General features: G+C 39.5%; 1 protein-coding gene across 3 annotated transcripts in view; it reads left to right on the top strand.

Annotated features, from left to right (window-relative positions):
• Positions 1 to 22071, top strand: part of LOC144689751 (synaptotagmin-14-like) — a 264233-nt gene that overhangs the window by 180238 nt on the left and 61924 nt on the right. For all 3 annotated transcript variants that reach the window (XM_078557123.1, XM_078557122.1, XM_078557121.1), the window contains 2 exons: positions 2949 to 3226; positions 12773 to 13222. In XM_078557123.1, the coding sequence (XP_078413249.1) occupies positions 2949 to 3226; positions 12773 to 13222 (728 nt within the window). The remainder of the gene's footprint in view (positions 1 to 2948; positions 3227 to 12772; positions 13223 to 22071) is intronic.

Genomic DNA, 22071 nt, shown 5'->3' with positions numbered 1-22071 from the left:
CCATGGATGCTGGCAGTGTTCCAACACCTAGCCGACTGGCTATTCGTCATCTGTGAGCCTAAATGCTGAGTTAATATCAAAAGAGCTTTTGATAAATCTCCATACAAAAGGCTATTCATTAAAAATCATAGCTACAGGGATTTAGGGCAAACCCTTGGAATGGATGAGAAATTGACTGCAGGGTAGGAAATGATTAGTTGTTATTTCAGAGTGCAGTGAAATACTAAGTGAGGTGCCTTGGAGGTCAACATTGTGGACTGCTGCTGTTTCTAATTTACATGAATGACATGGATTCAAATACACAATGCAAAGAAGCCACGTTTGCAGGTGAAACCAAACTAAGAAGTCAGTGGAATTGGAGGTAGCAGCTCAAATATTATGGAATTAATTAGACAAATTGGGCAAGGTTTTGGGTCCTGGTAAGTTTGGGAACGTTGGTAGACAGAACCCGAAAATACTGGCGCTGGCTGGTGTGCTGGTTTCCTGATGAGGTGGACGTCAGTTAGGCTCATTAAAAGCCTTTTTAATGATTGTTAAAGGAGGCTGACTGGGATGTTAGAGTTGGCCTCCAGTTTCCTAATGTGAAAGGTGGCAGTTCAACCGCTAGGTGCCAATGCTTCTGGCAGGCCTACAGGTCCTGCATGTGGGTGCAGCCAAAAACCACCCTGTACAGGGATTTCCCCCCAAAACTGGTGGCCTGGCTGTTTTTTCTATTTTTTATTTAGCTCTGATTGGCCCTTCAGCTTCAAGGGCCCACCTACTGCCTGAATTAGACAGGGAACCTCTGTAGTCCCAGTCAAAATTCCAAGGAGTAACTGTCTTCCCCCTGGGGGCAGATTTGGGACCCAGAAAAAGCTGTAGCTCCTGTTTCCTGCCCCCAAAGCGAAATGTTATCTGCCGTTTTCTGATTATTTATTATAAGTGTAAGATGCTCCACATCGGGAGGAAAACTACATGATACGTGTACTTCATGAATAGTGTTGAAATAGTTTTGGATGAAGCTGAAAGAGATTTAGGTCTTTAGTGGATTTGGTGCTGAACCTAGATAGCAATCAACAAAACCAAGAGGATAACAAAAACAGAATTACCTGGAAAAACTCAGCAGGTCTGGCAGCATCGGTGGAGAAGGAAAGAGTCGACGTTTCGAGTCCTCACGACCCATCTGTTCTGTTGAAGGGTCGAGAGGACTCGAAACGTCGACTCTTTTCTTCTCCACCGATGCTGCCAGACCTGCTGAGTTTTTCCAGGTAATTCTGTTTTTGTTTTGGATTTCCAGCATCCGCAGTAGTTTTTTGTTTTTAAACCAAGAGGATGTTGAATTTCATAATCAGAATAGCAGAATATGTGTCAAAGCTGGTAATGATAAAACTTTATAGTACCCTGGTTGGACTGCACTTCAAATACTGCATCCAGTTCTCATTGCCAAGAAATGAGGGAGACATTCAAGCACTGGAGGTAGTATAAGAAAACCCATCAGGCTGAACCCCAGTGTTAGTGTCTGAGTTTTGAAGAAAGACTAAAAACTTGGGCATTTCAGCCTCAATAGGCATTTAAATTGTAATATTATAGAGCTTATATAAAACTGTTAAAGGTATAGACAGGGTTAACTTGGAATATTACTTTACATTAAACTTCGGGAATAGAAGAAAGGTATTTTTACCAGTAAAAGATAATTTCCGGGATAAATATCAGGAAATTTTTGTTCAGACAAAGAGCAATTAACAGGCGGAATAAACTTCCACGCACAGTGGAGGCAAAAGCTCTGGAATAATTTAAGAAACAATTAGATGTTAGAATAGATCTTTCAGAATGGATGAATGAAGATGGTTCTGCTAAGGACCATCCTCATCCATAACTATCTTGTCTGCTTGTATTTAATGACTTTTCAGCTGCAAAGCTGAGTTTAAATCTGTCCTCTCCCAACAACGATGCATTACCAGCCAGGGTCATTGAATATGTCAGGTGTTCTCCATAACAGTGATCAAATCTTAAGGCAAAATAATTGCTAACATGGTAAAAGCTTGAGTTTACACATGCTTTATCATGCATCATTACCAAAATATGGAACAACTGCTAAACATTAATAAAAATGGATTAAAAATTGCTTAGAATACAAAAAGAGTAGCAAGGCTAAATGCTCTGGAAAGTTTAGAAAATGTGGTGTGCATTTTAACATAGATGAACAGGTAGGTTTAGGTGTGGGTGGGGATTAAGCTGAGGAAGATTAAGAGTCCCACCGTCTTCCAGGTCTTCTGGGGATGGGACAAGGGACGGGTGCCAACCAACTCCCAGGAGGATGCCTTGCATTTTAAATATGTTAATGGAGCTGACAGCCTCAGATTTAAGCTGCTGTGCAGGTTTACGCCTGGGCAACCAGATTTCACAGGCCTCAGGAAACTTTGCAGCTGAAGCAAGGAGAGGACAGCCTCAGGGAAAAGGTGAGTGTCTTCACAGCACTGCAGGTGGGCCAGGAGGAATGGAGTGCTCTCCCCTGGCCCTCCAAGTTCCTGCCCACCAGACACTCCATCCATACAAAGGCCTCTAGGGTCAGGAATTGGATATTGGAATCCCCAATTCCCTCTGTGGTCGTGTGTTGGACTGTACTACGGTGGCTTGCCCTGTGTGCTCTCCATCTGGTTCGAAGTCAAGCAGACTCATTTCCAGACAGGAAACCTGTCAGGATCAGAAGATCCATGCTTTAGAGTTAAAACTCCACAGAATGCATGGAGACCTGAATGTCTGGGTTTCCTAACTGAAACTCTGCCTCCAACCCTCCCCCACCTTCTACGTAACCTGACTCTGTTAATATCCACTTACATATTTCTGTACAATAAAATGTGTGCCAACTAATCATTTGGTTAGTAACACACCATTCTATCAGCATTTAAAAAAATATATAACTTGTAAAAGTGTTTTATTATTAATCTATAATGTTATATTCTAACTAGAACACTGTATTCAGAGGATGAGGAGGACACCCCCACTTGATGAACTTCAACCTCCCCCCTATCAGGATGATAATGGATCACCACATCTTTCCTACACACCATCAGAACTGGATGACAAGTGTGAACTGTCTCATTCCAGTGCAGATTGCAACAGTCCACGTTGTTCATACAGTAAGTGCCCTAGCGAGGGAAGTGTAGGCCATGAGACAGAAAGCTACCATCACAAAGGATACGAGGAAGATGTTCCAAGCGACAGCACTGCCATCCTGAGTCCAGAGGTAATAGAAATGGAGGTATTCTCCTGGTTTACTGAGTTATGTTTCATATAAAATAACCATAATACAGGAGTTGCAATGATTTGCAAACAAATTGAAATACCTCATTGTACTGTTTTCTGCACGTGTTTATCCTTCCTCGAGTTAAAAAGATTTTTTACCTTCATACTGTTCTGTAGTCCATGTATTTATACTTCATCTCCTCATGCATTTTCAATTATTAAAAAGATAGACCCTCATCCAGCAACCAAACTGAATTCCCTTCTCTCCCTGATTTCAACATTTAAGCAAGGGTCCAATAGAAATGTTTCAAAATTATCTTTAGATTAAATAGTGAAAGAATGGACAGAAATTTTCTCAGAACTGCTTCTGCTCTGCCACCATCACTTCACCATAAGTGCAGTTTTCTGCTGCATTTCCAGCAAATTTACAGCAGTGGAGTAGGAGCATTTCTGAGGAGATTCCTAACCAATATTTTCTATGATTGGTGAATCAGTATGAAGGGGACATAAGATTATGATTAGTACTAAAATCATTGAAGAAGAGTTTAAAGGAATTGTTTTCCTATGAGAATCTGCAAGTGGCTATTGAAGCTGATTCGGTAACCCCATTTAAAAGAGAATTATATAAACGGGTAGGGAAAGAATTAAAAACAAAAAACTACTGCGGATGCCAGAAATCCAAAACAATAACAGAATTACCTGGAAAAACTCAGCAGGTCTGGCAGCATCGGCGGAGAAAAAAAGAGTCGACGTTTCGAGTACTCATGACCCTTCAGCAGAACTGAGTGAAGTTAGGTTCCTGCTGAAGAGTCATGAGGACTCGAAACGTCGACTCTTTTCTTCTCCGCCGTTGCTGCCAGACCTGCGAGTTTTTCCAGGTAATTCTGTTTTTGTTTAGGGAAAGAATTGCTCGGCTTGTTATCCTTAAGGATATTGTCAGTGAATTAAAAAAGATTATGTTTTTAGTGTCACTACATATAGAAATCAAAACAATTCTTGATCCTTGGAGACGAGAACTATTAAAAGATATGTGTCAGAGAGGGTAGTAAGATTGGGTTAGTTAGCTCTGATTTAAAGATAGTACCATTCATTGGCCTGACGGGCCAAATGGTTTCCATTTGTGCAGAGATTATAAACCAGTGTTACAGGTATGGCTTCGGCCACACCATTTTAGCCACATTCACTAATTTTAGTAGAAATTGTCTTACAAATAATATAGGTAAATGTACTTGTATATTTACTCAATAAACATCTATTACTAACCATACAGTGGAAAAACTCTGCAGTCTTCCTCTTTCACCAAAGTAGGGATGAATTTATCAGATACACCACATTTTAGTGAAAATTCTAGATTTTTCTCTGCTAGCTGCAATCAGGGCTTTAACATCATTAGCATTATTGCTGAGAATATTGACTTGCACAATGAGATGTGGCAAACCTACCCCTGCTCTCCATCCAGAACATAATTGGATTACTGCTTATCCTTTGCCATTATGTGCCATGTTGGAGTTGCTATTTGTTGGGCTTGCTTTCTTCTGCTGGTTTGGAACGGTTATTCTGATTTGCCAAGCTAACCACTGTTGTTACTCATTTCTCCATACAATGTTGCTGATGTTTCCATAATGCTGAAGTCCGACATTTTCATCTGTGATATGCACTATTGTAATAGTCAATTGGCAGTAATCAAAGAAGTAAAGATCACGTAATGAAAAATAATTCGCACAATCTGCTTTTCATCTTACCGTTTTACCAACACACACAAAAAACAGTTAAAGTATACGTGCATCACATGCCCAACAGCAGTGTCTACGAGCCATTTTTTATTTACTAATCAAAAATGTAATTAACCACATCTGGAATCCCAATTAGCCAAAGGAGGCTTATGGCTAATGTATTGGGCAACACTGTTCTACAACAGACATCAACCTAGACAACTAGCAGAGCATTAGCTTAACATTACGATATTAGTGGATGGTATGCATATAACATTTATGTCTACTTAATTAACTATAACATATACAAACTATGTATATATCAAAGAGGAAAAAAGAGTTGGCACTGAGACAAGATTATTGTATTCACCTTTGATTTTATGAAATACTCAAACAAGATGTGAGCAGTGTTTTAATAGGATGGAAAAACAGCATTTGTGTAGGATCACTGTGAGGGATGAATGTGATTTTGTAACAAGATGTGGGTGAGTGTCAGTGGTGGCTGATCAGGTGGGGTGTGAGGAGGTGCCCCAAGACAGAGGGACGAGTATACCTGCAAGGTTTGTTGGTCTAAAGAGTGATGTGCAGGAGAAGGCTGGGGAAGGCAAAATAAAGGGACTTGTACCAATGTTCCCACTAAATTTTTTGTTTGTTTATTTAAGCGCATGAGACCTTTAAATTTTTTTGAATGCCTGTGCACACGTTGTAATTTAAAGGAGCCAACTTGTGCTTGGGAATTGACACTATAATCATTTGAATCAGCAAGAATAATAGAGGATTCTATATGGCACAGTTATGAGATTACATTGCTAATGAACATAAAGATATCACATCAAACCTCAATAATAAATAACCTGTAACAAGGCAATATTACCCCATAAAAATGCTAAGTAACAAAGCCATTGATGTGGTGACCTGGTGTCATGGCACTTTGGTGTAGTTGTGCACAGTACAAAAAGATAACCCATACCTGTGCAGGAATTTCCAGATTGCTGCATGGCTGCACAGTTTAGAGGAAACATTGGTTTGTACTTGAACCGACCATGCCACTGACCTTTTCTGCCCTGATAAGGTCATTAAATCACTTGCTCCCATATCCAGGAGCACCTCTGTCCAGACTGCAAGCATGACCCTGAGCTACCAATCGCTTGTCCTTTGAATTCTTCACTCCAGTCCCACTCTGATCTTGGCTTTCTACACTGCTCTAATTAAGCTGAACAAAAGCTAAATGAAGGACACCTCATCTTTCAAAAGCACTTTATAACCTTCTGGACTCAACATTGAATTCAGATCATAGCTACTGCTCCCAATTTTAGGACAATAGTTACTGGTAATAATTCTCTAGACCATTTTGTTTGTTTCTTTACTAGTTGCAATAACTTCTGCTTTTGACTTGCACCATCTTCCGTTTTGTCATGTAATCTCTTCTGCCTTCCACCCTACCGTAGATCTTTCATTTTGTTCTTTCCTCCCCATCTCCTTTCCCTGTCTCTGTACTTGATTAAAACCTGTTACATCTCCAACATTTTCCAGTTCTAATGAAAGGTCTTCAACTTAAAACATTCACCTCTGTTTCGCCACAGATGTTGCTTGACCTGCTGAATATTTTCAGCATTTCCTGTTTTAAATAATTCAGCACATGAGACTATTGTTGTTTTACTCCCTTCCCAGCCTATGATGGAAAGATAGTTGACTTTGCCTCAGTCCTTAATCAAAGTCACATTGTGCAGGTCAGTGAAAAGTGAGTAAGAGAGATGAGTTGATTCCTCTTTCAATTTTTTTCCCTCCGTCTTTTTTTTTGAGATACCTCATCTCTGCTCAGTGGCTGTTTAAATGACCTAAATAGATGAGAACGTGACCTGTGGGGAATCATGAGTACAAACCTAAATTTCATCATCTTTTTGTACTGTGCACAACTATACCAAAGTGCCATGACATCAGGTCGCCACATCAATTGCATTGTTACTTGGCATTTTTGTGGGATAACATTGCCTTGTTACAGGTTATTTATTCTTGAGGTTTGATGTGATATCTTTATCTTCATTAACAATGTAATCTTATAACTGTGCCATATAGAATTCTCTATTAACCTTGCTGATTCAAATGATTATAATGTCACTAGTTTATAATGTGGATAAAATATTTCCAATGTAACCTGGTGAAACAAAATTCTTTGCAAATTGAATTGCAAAAAACAATTACTGTGTTTTAAATTTAGCAGCTTTGGATCTATCTATTTCTGATACTGAACTGGATACAACGGCTTTCACCAATGCTGTGGTACAACCGTATAATATTCACATTAAGCTCCAGGGTTACACCATTGTCTGATATTCTTATAAAGACATGATTTATTGATTGATCTTGGAGCAGGAATGTGATTGTGAACATAGTTGTTCCCTTGCATATCACTGTGCACAGTGATAAGGAAGAAGACAGACATAACAGCAGTGTTTTGCTGAAGCATCGATACATCAGTTAATATCTGTCATACTCCCAGGGAGGTTTTATATATAGCTGTAAATTGTAGCAGGTTATGAAGTTAACATAACCATCAATGAATAAAACCTCAGTAAGTAGGACTACATTGTGCTGACTTACGGAAATAATGGACAACAATTAACAATATCTTGTGATTTCAAATTCACTATGTTTTTGGCCAAATATATTTACCTATTCAGGTTATATTTTAAATACAAAATTAACTATGGGTAGATTACTTTTGGTCAATTATCTGATGTTATTGGAGGACCTTCTTTGTTATGAACCTTCAACATTTTGCAGTTTATGCAGGACAAATTGTATTTTATTCCTCTCAGAATGACAGTAACCAGACAATAAGCTTAGCAATCCAAGAAAAGTCTAGGTTATTTTACCCAACAAACCTGTAGAACTTGACTTGGAATAATCTTCGATTAAAATCTTATTAGTGTATCATTCAGCAATAATGTAGGAGTACTGACTAATCCTGCATATCTAATGTTTACTCTTATAATAGAGAATAAAAATAGAAAGTTTGGCAAAGAGAAGTTGATTAAATAGTTTTTTTTGACCAAAGTAAAATTTACTGAAAGCTTTTGAGGTTTTGGTCTTATGGGTGGTGTTGGGATCAGGACTTCGCCCTTTCACATCTGGGACTTTGATTCCAATCCAAACTATAGAGATGAAACAAAAACGTCCTTCCTGCTGACTGTTAGACAGTCGAAATGAATTGGATTTTGACGGATTCAGTCCTGTTCCCAATTATATTATGTGGGAGTATTAGAGACTGCAGGTCAATCTTTGTGAATTGAGACATATTATTGTGATTATGTAATGGGGCATCTGTGTTGCACCTAACCTCTGCATCAAATTTAAGACTTCCTAATATTTTCAAACTGATGCAATATAATTATTTTTGATATATCAAACGCCATTACCCTTTTTCTGGATGGGCCCATAAGCACCTACAAATTATTTTTCTTAAAACTTGGAAAAGGACTTTGTTCACTTTGGAATATTTCATTTTAGTTTCATAATTTTAATGATTAATATACAGTACCAGATTGGGATTAGAAGAGAGAATTACTTACATAGATATTGTACTGTCCCTAATTATGCATGTACATTTATAGATGTGTGAAATATTCAATGTAACAGTTATATCTGTATCCATAAAATTATTTAAGAAGCACCTGTGTACATCAGGAGCCATTCACCTTTTCAGTGCTGAAGATGTATTCTAAATTTGTGCTTCCTTGTTTGTGTTTTATCAGTCAGTGCAGACAATGTACTTTATAATCTTTCGTAATTTTGATAGCTTTTATCAAGATATCTGATCAAGATCCTGAAGGGTCTTGACAGGGTGGATGTGGAAAGGACGTTTCCTCTTGTGGGAGAATCTAGAACTAAGGGGTCACTATTTTAAAATAAGGGGTCACTCATTCGAGACAGAGATGAGAATTTTTTTTCTCTGAGGGTCTTAGATTCTTGATAAGCAAGGGGGTGAAAGGAGTTATTGGGGGTAGATGGGAATGTGGAGTTGACGTTACAGTCAGATCAGCCATGATCTTATTGAGTGGCAAAGCAGGCTCGAGGGCTGAGTGGCCTACTCCTCCTAAATCATGTTCATATGTTCGTATATCTCTTAACCATTTTTGTCCTAGAGAAAAAAAAAAGCCCCAACTTCTCAAGTTTCTCTTCATTCCTAGTAACATCATGATGAATATCTGCTGTAACATTTCCATTGTTTTTACTGTATATATTTGTTATAATAAGGTGCTCAGAACGGCAGACAATATTCCTACTGTGGCCTAAATAATTCCACAAAAAATAACAAATCAAGCAATAATAATGTAATTTTGTAAGATTAGATAAATAATATGGAGTTTCATTCAATTGCCTTGAGGGAAGCCAGAGAAGCAATTGGCAAATTCCACATGATTAGTGGAAGGAATGGATTTCATTAGTCAAATGGCCTTTTTGTATTCCATACAATTTTATGGACTTCCATGCATTCACTGGTTTATTTGGCATATTTGATTATCTTTTTCTCTTTCTACCCTTATAACTTAAAATCCCAATCCTAACAATACATATACAAAGGTTTTTTTTTGAAACAATTAATTGACAAACCATTAAGAACTTTTGTTGCATTGACATATCCATTATTCTGTGGGAGAAAAATTGCTAAATTCTTATTTTGCTTGAGATTTACTAATATTATTTCTTGCATCCTCCAGTTCACCATTCAAGGTTTAAGTTAAAAGCTTGCATACAGTTCACATTATTGATGCTGTTTCACATTTTGGAGACCTGAATAATGTTATCTAAATCCATGTTCTAACAAATAAGTCCAGTTCTTTGGGCCTCATTTCATAACTTAAAACTCTGAGTCCCAGAATCATCCTCTTTGCTTTTCTCTGAAGCATCCCTAATATAACAATATCCCTGAGAAGAAAATAAATCGCATTTATAAAATGTGTTATCACAGACCTGGGGTGTTTCAAAGTGCTTCACAACCCATGACTAATTTTTGAGGCATAGTTGGCATTATGAGAATTAATGTCCAAAATGACATCCAATGTTTCAGATTTGGCTTTCACTTACCACCCATTTATAAAAGGCATATACAGGTATTTGGTTTGAATTGATCAAGTGCCCTTGGAATTGTTTCAGTGTTTAAATAACCTTGAATACAACATTACATTGATTACAGACCTATAATGAATAAATATATTTCATATTGTATTTCTTTTCAACCTTTGCTAAGTATTAATACTTCAACATTTGACGCTTTACTACCCCACCCACAGCCTTCCCAATGAACACCAAATACCAAAATGACCTAATTTCTGTTTCTGATTTGTTCGTACATTGTTTCTGATGAACTGATTTTGTAAGTGTCCTCTCCCCTTCCATCGCCTCCCTCTTTGTTATGTCATCAATGTCACTGTGTGGCATTCACATTCAGAGCGAAGTCTTGTTGTGGTGTCAGGGTCTCGTCTGCATGGAGTCCCGGCGAGAAACCCATGGTGCCTCTTCACAGGATGGCCCGCTGAAACACATACCCATCAGGCAGTGGCGAGGCCACCAACGGGCCTTTCCATGGAATCAAGACCCCAGGGGCAGAAGTCCCGCCTAGCGAGAGCTGCTGGCCATTCAGAGGCCTGCAGCTCTTGTGCTCAGCAATGCCACTGAGAAGGCCATGGCTGCTGCTAGAAAGACACCCGGAGTTCCAGGATTGCAGAGCACCCAGGCTACAGGTAAGTAATGTGGAGGGGGAGGAGTTTCATGGGGCGGGGATGACAGAGAGAGGGGGACAAGGGGCTTTGAAGCAAGGTCAGGAGGATGGCTCTCAGCGAGACCCCGCCCTCTCCCATTGTCCAGTCACTTGAGCAGGCATTGATTCCTTTGATTGAAGGACCCTCCCTCCCGAGGTGACAAGCGACCAGCACAGGTTCACCTGTCGTACATGCCACATGATGACAGGCCTACTTGCAGCTCAGTTAATCTCAGCAGCGGCAGGATGAGGCCCTTAGGTAGTCACTAACTGGCCACATTATGACCTCACTTGGCGGCAGGGTGAGAAGGTAGACCATTGGTCTTCCCACCCAGAACTTAATTTTGGTGGTTGATTGGCTGCGGAGTTCAGTTACGCCACCATGCTGCCTAAGTAAATGCCATTCCCGCCTGCAAGCGCGCCACGAGCGAGAGCAGCAGATTCCATCTATATTCCTTTACTGATATATCCAGTACTAACTCTTATACTTTTCTAAGACCTATGATATGCAGCAGGATGAGAGGCAACATGTACCAGGTTGGACATAGACATGGGAATTGTTAGCAGGAAGAAATTGTAGTGAAATTTTCAAAGTGCATTTAAGAGAAGGCCTACAGACTGAAAGGATTCAGAGGTTATGGGTCTGAGGGAAATGAAGAGGCTGAGGGTTTAGAGCACTGTTGGAGTAAGGGGAGATTGGGACACAGAAGACCTGTGAACATTGAAGAAGGCTGCGTGTAGGAGTAAGATGGTACCTATGTTGTGGGGGTACTAGGAATGGTGAGGCACTCAGATTGGATTGTAGAAGCAATGACTGACAGAGGGGTCTATGTACACTAAGGAGAAAAAGCGTTTTTAGGATTATGTAGGATGGAGCTGGGGTCTAGGAGCATATGAGGGAAAATGGGGTGGGGGGGCGAAAGTACTGATGGCCTCTTAAGGCATTGAACAGCAAAGGAGAATTACTGAACAGACTTGATGGGGCATGCATCAATGAAGAGAAAGATGGATGTGCCAAAAAAAGAAAAATGGGGGTATGGTATCTTTTAGAACATTGACTCTAGTACTCTTTCATATGTTGTATTACAAAGTATTCACACTTAAAGAAATAGTTCACATTCAAATAAAATGTATTATGAGAAATCATGCTTTTTTGTAAAGTCCTGCCGTTTGCAGGGATTACATTCCCGCAAAATCTCGCAAATGGCAAAATTGTGAACAACGAACATGCTTTTCAATGGGAGTCAGATAAGTTCCAGCAATGCGAGGGCAACATTGATTTGTGCAGTTACTGTACAGCAAATTGTGGTACCTGTATATGACAGACGGCGGGGGGCGAGCCTCTGAGCAATACAACACACATTGAAAATTTTCAAAAGAGACAATCCTCATTTAAGAAAAACATGATTTACTCCAACACTGGCTGACAAAATTGATGAACATTTCAAAATTGAACAGAGCTATTATTGCAGCTCTGGACTAAGATTTGGACATTTCCAGGTTAATCTCTCCATTCAGGCTGCACTTCAGCTGCAACCATTCCAGGCACTGCTTCTCATGCCTCTCAGAAAGGAGCTTAAAAAAGAGAGAATTAAATGTCCATGGCCAGGACTAATGGAGGAATCCACTTCCAGAGACTTCGACGTTAAAACATGTTGACGTCTCTGCTCCGTCATGGCTGTCATCTCAGGGAAAGAGGAGAGAGGGGAAATAAAACACGGATAAGCAAACAATTGCTCACGTGATGGGCAGTGCAGTGTACAAAGGCTTTGGGATGGATAAGTGAATATGCGAACAAGGAAGTCGCGAAAGGCGGAACTTTACTGTATTGTTATGATCAGTAAGAAGACCCAGTCACACTCACAGGGTTAAAGCTTATGAACATTAACTTTTACTGGAAAGCTGAGCACAGTTCACTAGTTCACCTACAACAGTTAGTGTACTGACTTGCTGGAAACATAGAGATTAAGGAGCTGATATTTATGTTGGTGGGAAGGGAGGTTAAATCTGTGCCAAAAAAAGAACTTGGCTTTGTGAGGATTGAAGTTATTTGTATTTTTTTTATACCCCATAGGACATGTCAGCTAGAGGATCTTCTGCACAGCTACCAAAAGCTTACGATCCAGAACCTATATCAAAGTATGGCACACTGGATGTCACTTTTGATTTTGACTCGCAAGCACAGAAACTTATGGTAACAGTAACAGCTGTTACAGACATTCCAACACATAACCGAACTGGCAACAGCTCATGGCAAGTACATCTTGTGCTTCTTCCCACAAAGAAACAAAGATCAAAAACAAGTGTCCAGCGAGGGCCTTGCCCTGTCTTCACAGAGGCCTTTAGGTTTAATCGCATTGAGTCTGAGATGATTGGTAATTATGCAGTGCGATTTAGGCTCTACAGTATACGTCGGATGAAAAAAGAAAGGATTGTTGGTGAAAAGGTATTCTATCTCACCAAGCTAAATCTACAAGGCAAGATGTCCGTTCCAATTGTGCTGGAGCCTTGTGGCAGCCTCACTGTAAGTAATTCAAATAAAATGAAATGGTTGTAGTAATTGTAAATTTGCTGTGTTCTACTACGTTATTGGTTAAATGAGCAATACAATAAGGCTACCAGAGCCACTGGATAATGTTTGAACATGAAAACAATTGTGTTACCTTCTTACATGCCATTTAACAAAGGTTATATTTTGATTTGATTTTCTGCAACATATGGCCTTCAAATTGACAAGTGACAAACTATAGAAAATAATCAGACTACATAGGTTTTCATGAATGCTAAAAGATATATTTGTGTGAGCTAAATTATAATATTTCATGACATACACAAATTCATAAACTGCTAAGAAATCCATAAATGATTTGCAAAAGAGACACGAGGAAAAATCTTTTCACGCAGTTACTTGGTTAAGTTCTGGAATGCACTGCCTGAGCGTGTGGTGGAAACAGGTTCAATTGAAGCATTCAAAAGGGAATTAGACTGTTATCTGAAAAGGAAGAATGTGCAGGGTTATGGGGAGAAGGCACTAAGGTAGGATGGCACCAAGTGAATTTCTCATTCAGAGAGCTGGTGCATGCACGATGGGCTGAATGGCCTCCTGCTGCACTGTAACAATTCTGTGATTCTGTGATAACTGTTTTTCTGGAACACACTACTCTCCTCATAAGGACATACCCCACTTATCCAATCCCATGGAATTCAAGTGAAAGTTTGCAGAAGCCAAAGTTTAGGGATTCCCTAGTGAACTCAGGGTACTGTTGAGATGTAAGCAACTAATTCTGCACAGGACACTTATAAGCTTTGTATGGCTTGTCAATGAGGATGTATCCTAACCATTATGCAGTTGATTGGCCAAGTTACCTTAAATAGGCATAATCCTAGCATTGAGTGACAGGTCTACCCTCCCAGATCTCATCAGTGAACCAAGGCTGACTGGTCAAAGAAAAACATGAGTTAAGTAATATTAAGTCACAAAATGTTTATTTTTCCATTATTTAGCAATCTTATGTTATGTATTACATTTTTCCCTCTTTCACTCGCTTCTTATGTCCTGAAGATAGCACCTCATGTTGACGATTAAAATAATCCTCAAGAATCTTGCGACTGTATTGTTTAGCTTACACCTTATGATCAACCAGTTAGTCACCAGGGGGTCCATTTGTCATCTTCAGATAGTGCTGGAACAATTGCTGAAGTAAAATAATTTTTCTATATCTTTGGCCCTTTATTAGTGCTTTTATCACAATACATGTAATGGCTATGAGACTGGACTACTGGTCCAGACGACTAGTAATGCAGAGAATATGAGTCCAAATCTCACCATGGCAATTTGAGAATTTGAATTCAGTTTTTAAAAGATCTGAAAATTAAAAAAAGAACTGATATCATTAAAAGTGACCATGAAGCCACCACGTGTTATTGCAAAAATGCAACTGATTTACTACTGTCTGTATGGAAGGAAACATACCATGCTTACTCAGTCTGCCCAATTTGTGACTTCAGTGCCACATCAATGTGGTTGACTCTTAACTGCTCTGTGAAGTGGCCTAGCAAGTCACTCAATTGCACCAAACTGCTTGCAGTGATTCAACCACCAGGAAAACTAAGGTTGGGAAATAAATGCTGGCCTTCCCGGAAACATCCATATTCTGAGAATGAATTAAAGAAGATGAGAAGAGGACGGAATATTCATGCCATTTCAGTTAAAAATATGAATACAATCAATGAGAATATCTTGTGTCACATATTGAAATATCATTAAGTTCATAATTTCAGTAGTGGCTTACTGATAGCATAGTTCATTGTCAGAACATTTATGATAAACTCATCTAATGGGATCCTTTATTAAGGGAAATTCAGAGAGCATTATTACCTGTCCCTTAAATTAACTCAAGTTCGTAGCTTAACTTAACTGTGCTATATATCAAAAACCAAACAAGGATGCTATATCGTCCAAGATAGCAGGTCCAAGATAGCAGGTCATCTTCAGTCAGTGGTGCGCTCACTATCCATGGCAATATTGTACAACATATAACGTGCTGTCGTGATAAACTCTGTGGCTCATGACAATATGTGGGCCCTCTATCTACAGCAACATTTTGCAAAATCAGACTTTCGCTGCATATATTGCAAAGTTCCTGTTTGATTAGCTCAAGGATTTAAAATATTGCTTTGGCATGCTAATGACAGCTCTAGTTTGCATATATGCTTTGTTGTATCTGTACAGGAGTTGTAGCCCACAGCTACTAGAAGAGTTAAACCTGCTTTGCTCTTTCAAAGGGCTATGTTTCGAAATAAAAGCAAAATCCATATTGCATATGAGTTGTGCAATCTGGTGCATTTTTGTTTTCCTGTGTTCATGGATAGTCAGCCTTTCCAGTTACATATGCCAAAATGGTAGATAGCAAGCTTGCAGATATCTACGTGTATTCATCAATGATGCCTCGTACTTTGGGAAAGCTGGCCATTTCTAGAAATTATCATTGCATTTTCTAATGATGATGACTCTCATTAGGTGTATACATACATGCAAACCAAAAAAAAAAGCAGAGATTGACTAAAGGCACAACCCAAAAAAGCTGACAATTCACAAAAAACATTAAATATAGTTTATAGCATGCAATTATAGAAGAAAGAATTAGCCAAGCAGTAATTTAACTTTAAAGCTGTAGCCCCTGTTTTACATATAGCCACTCCAAAGAGGAAATCCAATCACAATCCGTAACTAGATCTGACCCATTTAGTGCAGGAGTTACAGGAAGTAGCAGTGCATGCACATTACAAAAGAGCCACATTGGTTCATAAGATACCATTTGAAGCCCCACAGATCTTCAGATGCAAACAAGACAATCCAACACTGGGTTGAAACACTGACTATCCATTTAAAACATGGACAGTTGGCAGGTAGCTAATAGAGTAACAGTGATATAGGGAGATAATATTTTCTTTGGCTGCTCCAATTCAAATTTAAAAGAATAAGTGTATTATGGGAGCAAATAATTTCATACCATCTTTCTATTTTCCAAGCGGGACCAGCACTTATTGTTCTTTACTGTTCCAGTATTCCCAACACACTCATTGATGTGATGTTGCAGCTTGAACAAATTAAAAACAGTGTCACAATAACTAATGAGGTGGATCTACACCCCAGGCTTCTCTCCCCATCACTCTAATTTCCCTCCCTTCTAGCTCTTTTTCCCTTACCTTCATCATTTATTTCCATCTATCTTCCCATGCTCCTTAATTTTTCTCTCTTATTTTTCACTTCTCATTTTCCCTCTGTTTTTTCTAACTGTTCTTGTTTCTCTTTTGTTAGACTCCCCCGTACATTTTCTCTATTAAGTAGTACAGATCAAGCTTAAGCAAGCCAAAATCAGCATTAATGAGGTGGGTTTTGGGGTTGATAAACAATGCCCCATTAACGCAAGTTCTAACTAATGTCAATTTAAAATAGCCTAGATATTTTAGAAATGGCATGTGCATGTCTGTAGTCTACACCTCTTTAGATACAGACGTCAAATCCACATCAAATATATAGAAATTTTAGCTCGTGAAAGTTCTTAAATTTAAAACAAGTCATCAAATTCTATAAAGGCTAACAGTTGTCATACCTGTAAATCATAGCAGAAGAGATAAATGGCTTATATGATTCTAACTTGGTGCCCATCAATTTGTAGTACCTGTTCTGCATTAACAAATACACCTCCCTACACAGATTTTTTTCGAAAAAAATTGGAGCATTTTTCTTTTCGTCTCTGCAACATAAGTAACAAATGCTGGGTGTATTTGTAGCTTAAGCTACAAAAAGGAAATGCTGCCACTGCACTTTCAGTGTTACTGTTTTTCACAAATCATAGGACTATATTCAGGAGTGTTTTCAAGTTTTCAGCTTCTTGGGGGTCAGCTTTTGTTAGTTTTCTAGGTTAGAATGTATGGACCAGGCCTAATTGTGAAACTCTTCATGTTAAGAGAGCTTACTTACATTCATTGGGCTCACAAAAAAAATGCCGACTTGGGTGAGGTACCAGAAGGTTGTAGCACCGGTGGAACCAAAAGTAAGCACCTTCAAGGGAGGTGGGAAATAAAAGGGGAAAAATGAGATAAAGAATCAAATACGTATTTAAGTTAAAGGGCTAGTAGAAATAGAAATGTAGGCTGGTGCCTTATTTCAAATTATTGAAATGTAGGGGGAAAAATTGCAGCTAGAGGTTAACCACAATGCGCGATTACCCTGCACTCAGTCCCATTGAGGCAGGTAGCATAAATGTGCTGCCTCCTCATCTAAACGCTGCCTTCTCAAGCGTGCAGCCCAGCGCAGAATGCATTGCTGACTAGCTGAATAGGCAGCTCAGCGGTGTGCATGGTTAACCTAGGCATCTTAAAGGCAACCTGCCCCTCTTAAAGGTGAGCTGCATTCGTGCAACAGGAGCTGCTGAAGTCTATCTCTGGAAAACTTGGCTGGAAGGAAAAGCACAGCAAATGAAGCAAGAAAAGGGAGGAGCAACCCAGGTTTTCTGATGCCGACCTGGAGGCAATAATGAAGGTGGAGAGGAGAAAAGATGCCATGATCCTGAAGGGGGCCAGGTGGCACACCCAGAGAAGGGGATGGCAGCAGGTCTGGACCCAAGGACCTGGCATGAGTGCCGGGAAAAAGTTCAATGATCTCACGTGGGTAGTCCAGATCAGTGAAAGCATCCTCACATGGCATCTCCTACCTACCACTGCACCAACATCTCATGCTGCTCAATGCACCACACCCTGTCACTCACTCTTCAATCTGGACTCATGTTGAATATTCAGATACTACGCTTCACTCTCTCACAGACACACATACTCATTCTGCCATTCTCACATCCACCTCTCACTGCTTCCACATATCTCCAGCTGTTTAACTATAGCAGGCATCTCACCTAAACACATTGCAAAACACTCGCTGCTATTCTCCTCCTCTATTTGCAAGGCAAGGTATCTTTACATAACTATAGAGAACAGGCAAGGGGCAGGCACGCCATATTGACAGAGCTCCCTGGAGAAGACGGTGCTCCACATCATGGGCCGGTGTTATTGAGGCCATTGCATCTTGAATCACCAAGAACATTCAAGATAGAGTTGTATGTTCATGCCTTATGCCCCTTCTCAATTCCTACCCTATTCTAGCAGGGCTATCCATGTTTTGGGTTTCAGAGAGAAGGAAACTAATGCATTTAGACTTATACCCATCAGAGTGATCATAAACGAAGTTCATCACAAACAGAGTGTAGAAGCTGGGAATTTTGTGAGAGTGGAATTCTCTGGTAAGTGTTTGACGAGTAGATCTCAAACAGAAATTTAGTTTAACATTTTGAATATAACTTGGAACTTTAAAAACTGTAAATGAAACTAAGCTAGTTAAGAGAAACTGCCAGTTAGTGGCAGCTAACTATCAATTGCCTGAATAAAGGCTAATTGCTGTGAGCAGGAAGCTAGGTGAGCACTTGTAACTTGCGTGTAGCACAAAAGTGTATAAAAGTAAACAGTATCTACTGATGCATATTGGTTGCAAACATGGTTAATTATAAACTGAGTGTAAAAGTTGGAAATTTGTTGAGAGTGGGAATTTAGTGCAGCAGTATAATGAGGTGCTGCTTTTTTACCTCCAATACTTTGTAATGCTTTGTAAGCTAAAGGCAGTAAATATTTAAAATTTTTACCCAGTGTTTTAGTGCTTAGTGCAAGTTAGTGTGTAGAAAAAAGTTTATAACCAAACAAAAAAGTACATATAAATAATCTAGACTAAGATATGACAGAGCAGATTATGTGTCTGGACTGCAGTATTTGGGGATTTGAGGACAGTGAGGCTGTTCTGAGGGAACAGAGTAAAACTCTCCAGCTCAGAGCCATTGAACTGGAGTTCGAGTTGGAGATACTTTGACATATAAAAGAGAGGCAGAAGCACACGGAAAGTTTGCTTCAGATCTTGGTCACACACTGTAGAGAGGTGCAGAATCAAAATGTGATTGGTGTGACTGATCGTGTAGAGAGTAAGGAGAAGCCAGGTGAGATAGGGAATGTGGATCTGCAGAAAACTGATCCCATCCACTAGGAATGCACTTGCTACCTATGAGGATAAGGATAAAGACTGTTGGAAGGACAACCAGAATACTGACTTTGGCATCTTGAAGCATTAGGCTATCTAAAGGTGGAGGGAGAGGAGGGGGGCGGGGTGGGGGGTGGGGAGGTGGTACTGAAAGGTAATGTGGTGGTTGTAGGGGATTCAATAATAAGGGGAGGGATATCATTCGTAAACAGGATCGGGAGTCACAACTAGGGTTGTTTTCCTGGTGCCAGGTTAGGGACGCCTCAAACCAGTTTGAAAGGATACTGGAGAGGGAGTGGGAGGAGACAGTCATTGTGATTCATGTTGGGGCCAACAATATAGCAAAAATTAGGTAGGTGGTCCTTTTGGTGAGTACCAGGAACTGGGATCTAAATAAAGAACAGGACCTCAGGGTTTATGATTTCTGGATTATTAATCAAGCTATGTGCAAATTGGCAAAGGGTTAAGTGAATTAGCCGTTTGAACTTGTATTCGTAGAAAGACTAGTGTAGGAAAGAGGTGTTCCATTTCATGGGACTGTGGCATAATACTGGACAGTACACTGACATGGGCTATCCTGAAACAGTCATGAGGACATGAAACTAGGAAATGTGGGTGAGGGCTAATGTGACAAAGGTAGCATAAATAATACTTTGAAAACAACCAGAAGGAAAGATAGCAGAATGACAGTCTGAAATAGTGCTTTAACCAATAAAGAGAAAACTAAAAGGTACAAAGTAATTAAAGCAGGAGAAAGAAATAAGAAGCATGTGAATGAAAAAGACAGCTGAAGACAGGTTAGTGTGTATGGCTCAAATAAATGTTCTTTATACAAATGCATGGAGTGTAAGGAAAAGATTGAATAGATTGCAGGTACAAATTGAACATGGAGGGTATGACCTGGTAGCCATTACTGAGACATGGTTGCAAGACAGTCGGGACAGAGAACTAAATACACCAGGTTATAAGGCCTACTCAGTAGGCCTTATATACTAAAGGGTGGGGGGGATGCTGTAGCTTTGTTGATTAAGGATAAATCACATCAATGATAAGAAAGGATATAATGAGTGGTAGGCATGAGCGGAGACTTTATGGATGGGATGTAAAGGAGGTGACAGAGACTCACCCAATCAGGCACTGTGCGCCTTTCAACAAGGGACACCCCCTGGGATCCAGCAAGCAACCCCGCATGGGTTTGCTTGTGCTCCCCACATGGTGAGCCTCTCGCCTGCCGTTGGATTAATACTAGCAGTAGCAGGATGAGGCCTATAACTGGGCATTAATTGCCCATTTAAGGGCCTCAATTGATGGCGGGGCAGGAAGTCTGTCATCAGCCTTCCTGCCACAGGCTTAATAGGGGTTGAGGTAGGAAGGTGACAGAATCCCCACTCTGCTCCTAGCCGGCAGCCCTTGGTTGACAAGACTTGTCACCCTCTTGCCTAATTAAATGCCCCCTCTCCACCAAACTCGCCACAGGGAGGGCATTAAATTCTGCTCAATAGCTCAAAATAAGAATTAGAAAAGGATATAAGACTGTTGTAGGAATTGTGCATAGATTCCCTGGTAGCAACTGTGAAGTAGGAGAATGTATAACTAAAGAGGTTATACATGCTTGCAGCAAAGGTAGAGGGTTTTTAATGGGAGATTTTAATTTTCATGTAGATTGGGATAAGCAGCCTAACATATGTCAGAAAGATCATGAATTTCTTGAGTTTGTTCAGAGTAATTTTTTTTTTGCAGTATATCCTAGAATCAACAGGGGGACCATATTAGATTTACTAAGGGGTAGTGAGCCAGATTTAGTTAACACCCCAATGCTGTGTGATCACCTATCTAATAGTGATCATAATATGATCGTGTCCAACATAATGTTTGAAAAGGAGAAACATGAAATAGCTATCAAGATTCAAATTTTAGTTGAGGTGGACTTCAATGCAATGAGGCAGGAAAAGTTCACAGTAAACCGGGCAAGACTCTAAATGAGTAAAAAAACAGATCAATGGAAGTATCCAAAAAAATAATGTGATATAGAACTAGTTTATACTCCTAAGGGATAAGAGATATACTTGCAAAAAAAAACAATAAAAGAGGTAAGAGACCACATAAAACAAAAAGAAAAATACATACATAAATGCAACAAGAAAGGAAAGATCCTGGCGAATGGAAGAGATACAAAGAATAGCAAATGGTGACAAAACTGATTGTAAAAGGTACAAAAAGGTAATATGAAAAGAAACTTACGAGGGATATCAAATTCAGCACATTTTTTACAATTATATTAAAGCGAATGGCCAAAAGCAATTGGAAACTGATAACAGTGCTATTGCTAATGAAAATAAGGAAATGACGACAAGCTTAATCATTAGTTTGAGCCTGTGTTTACAGCAGAGGAAGAGGTTAATATGCCAGATATCCCAAATAAATTAATACTGAATCAGGGACTCACTGATTTTAACATAAGTAACAATAATATGGAAAATAATTACACTAAGGAATGACAAGTCCTCAGGATCAGAGATTTTTCATCCATATTTTTCAGGGTTTTGAAGGAAATAAGTGAGAATACTTCAGATGCCCTAACTACAGTCTTCCAAAGTTCTCTTAATTCAGTTACTGTTCCTTTAGATTGAAAAAATGCACATATCTCTTCACTATTTAAGAAAGGTGAGAGAAAGAAACCAGGGAATTATAGACCAGTCAGCCTAACATCTGGTGTTGGGAAATTACTACTGTCCCTAATTAAGGATAGGGTAACTGAACACGTTGCAAATTTTCAGCTGACCTGAGAGAGC

This window comes from Cetorhinus maximus, chromosome 14, assembly GCF_964194155.1.
Source record: "Cetorhinus maximus chromosome 14, sCetMax3.hap1.1, whole genome shotgun sequence".
In the NCBI taxonomy this organism is placed as follows: Eukaryota; Metazoa; Chordata; class Chondrichthyes; order Lamniformes; family Cetorhinidae; genus Cetorhinus; species Cetorhinus maximus.
Note: the sequence above shows the minus strand (reverse complement) of the source record. Positions and strands in the feature narration are given on the sequence as shown.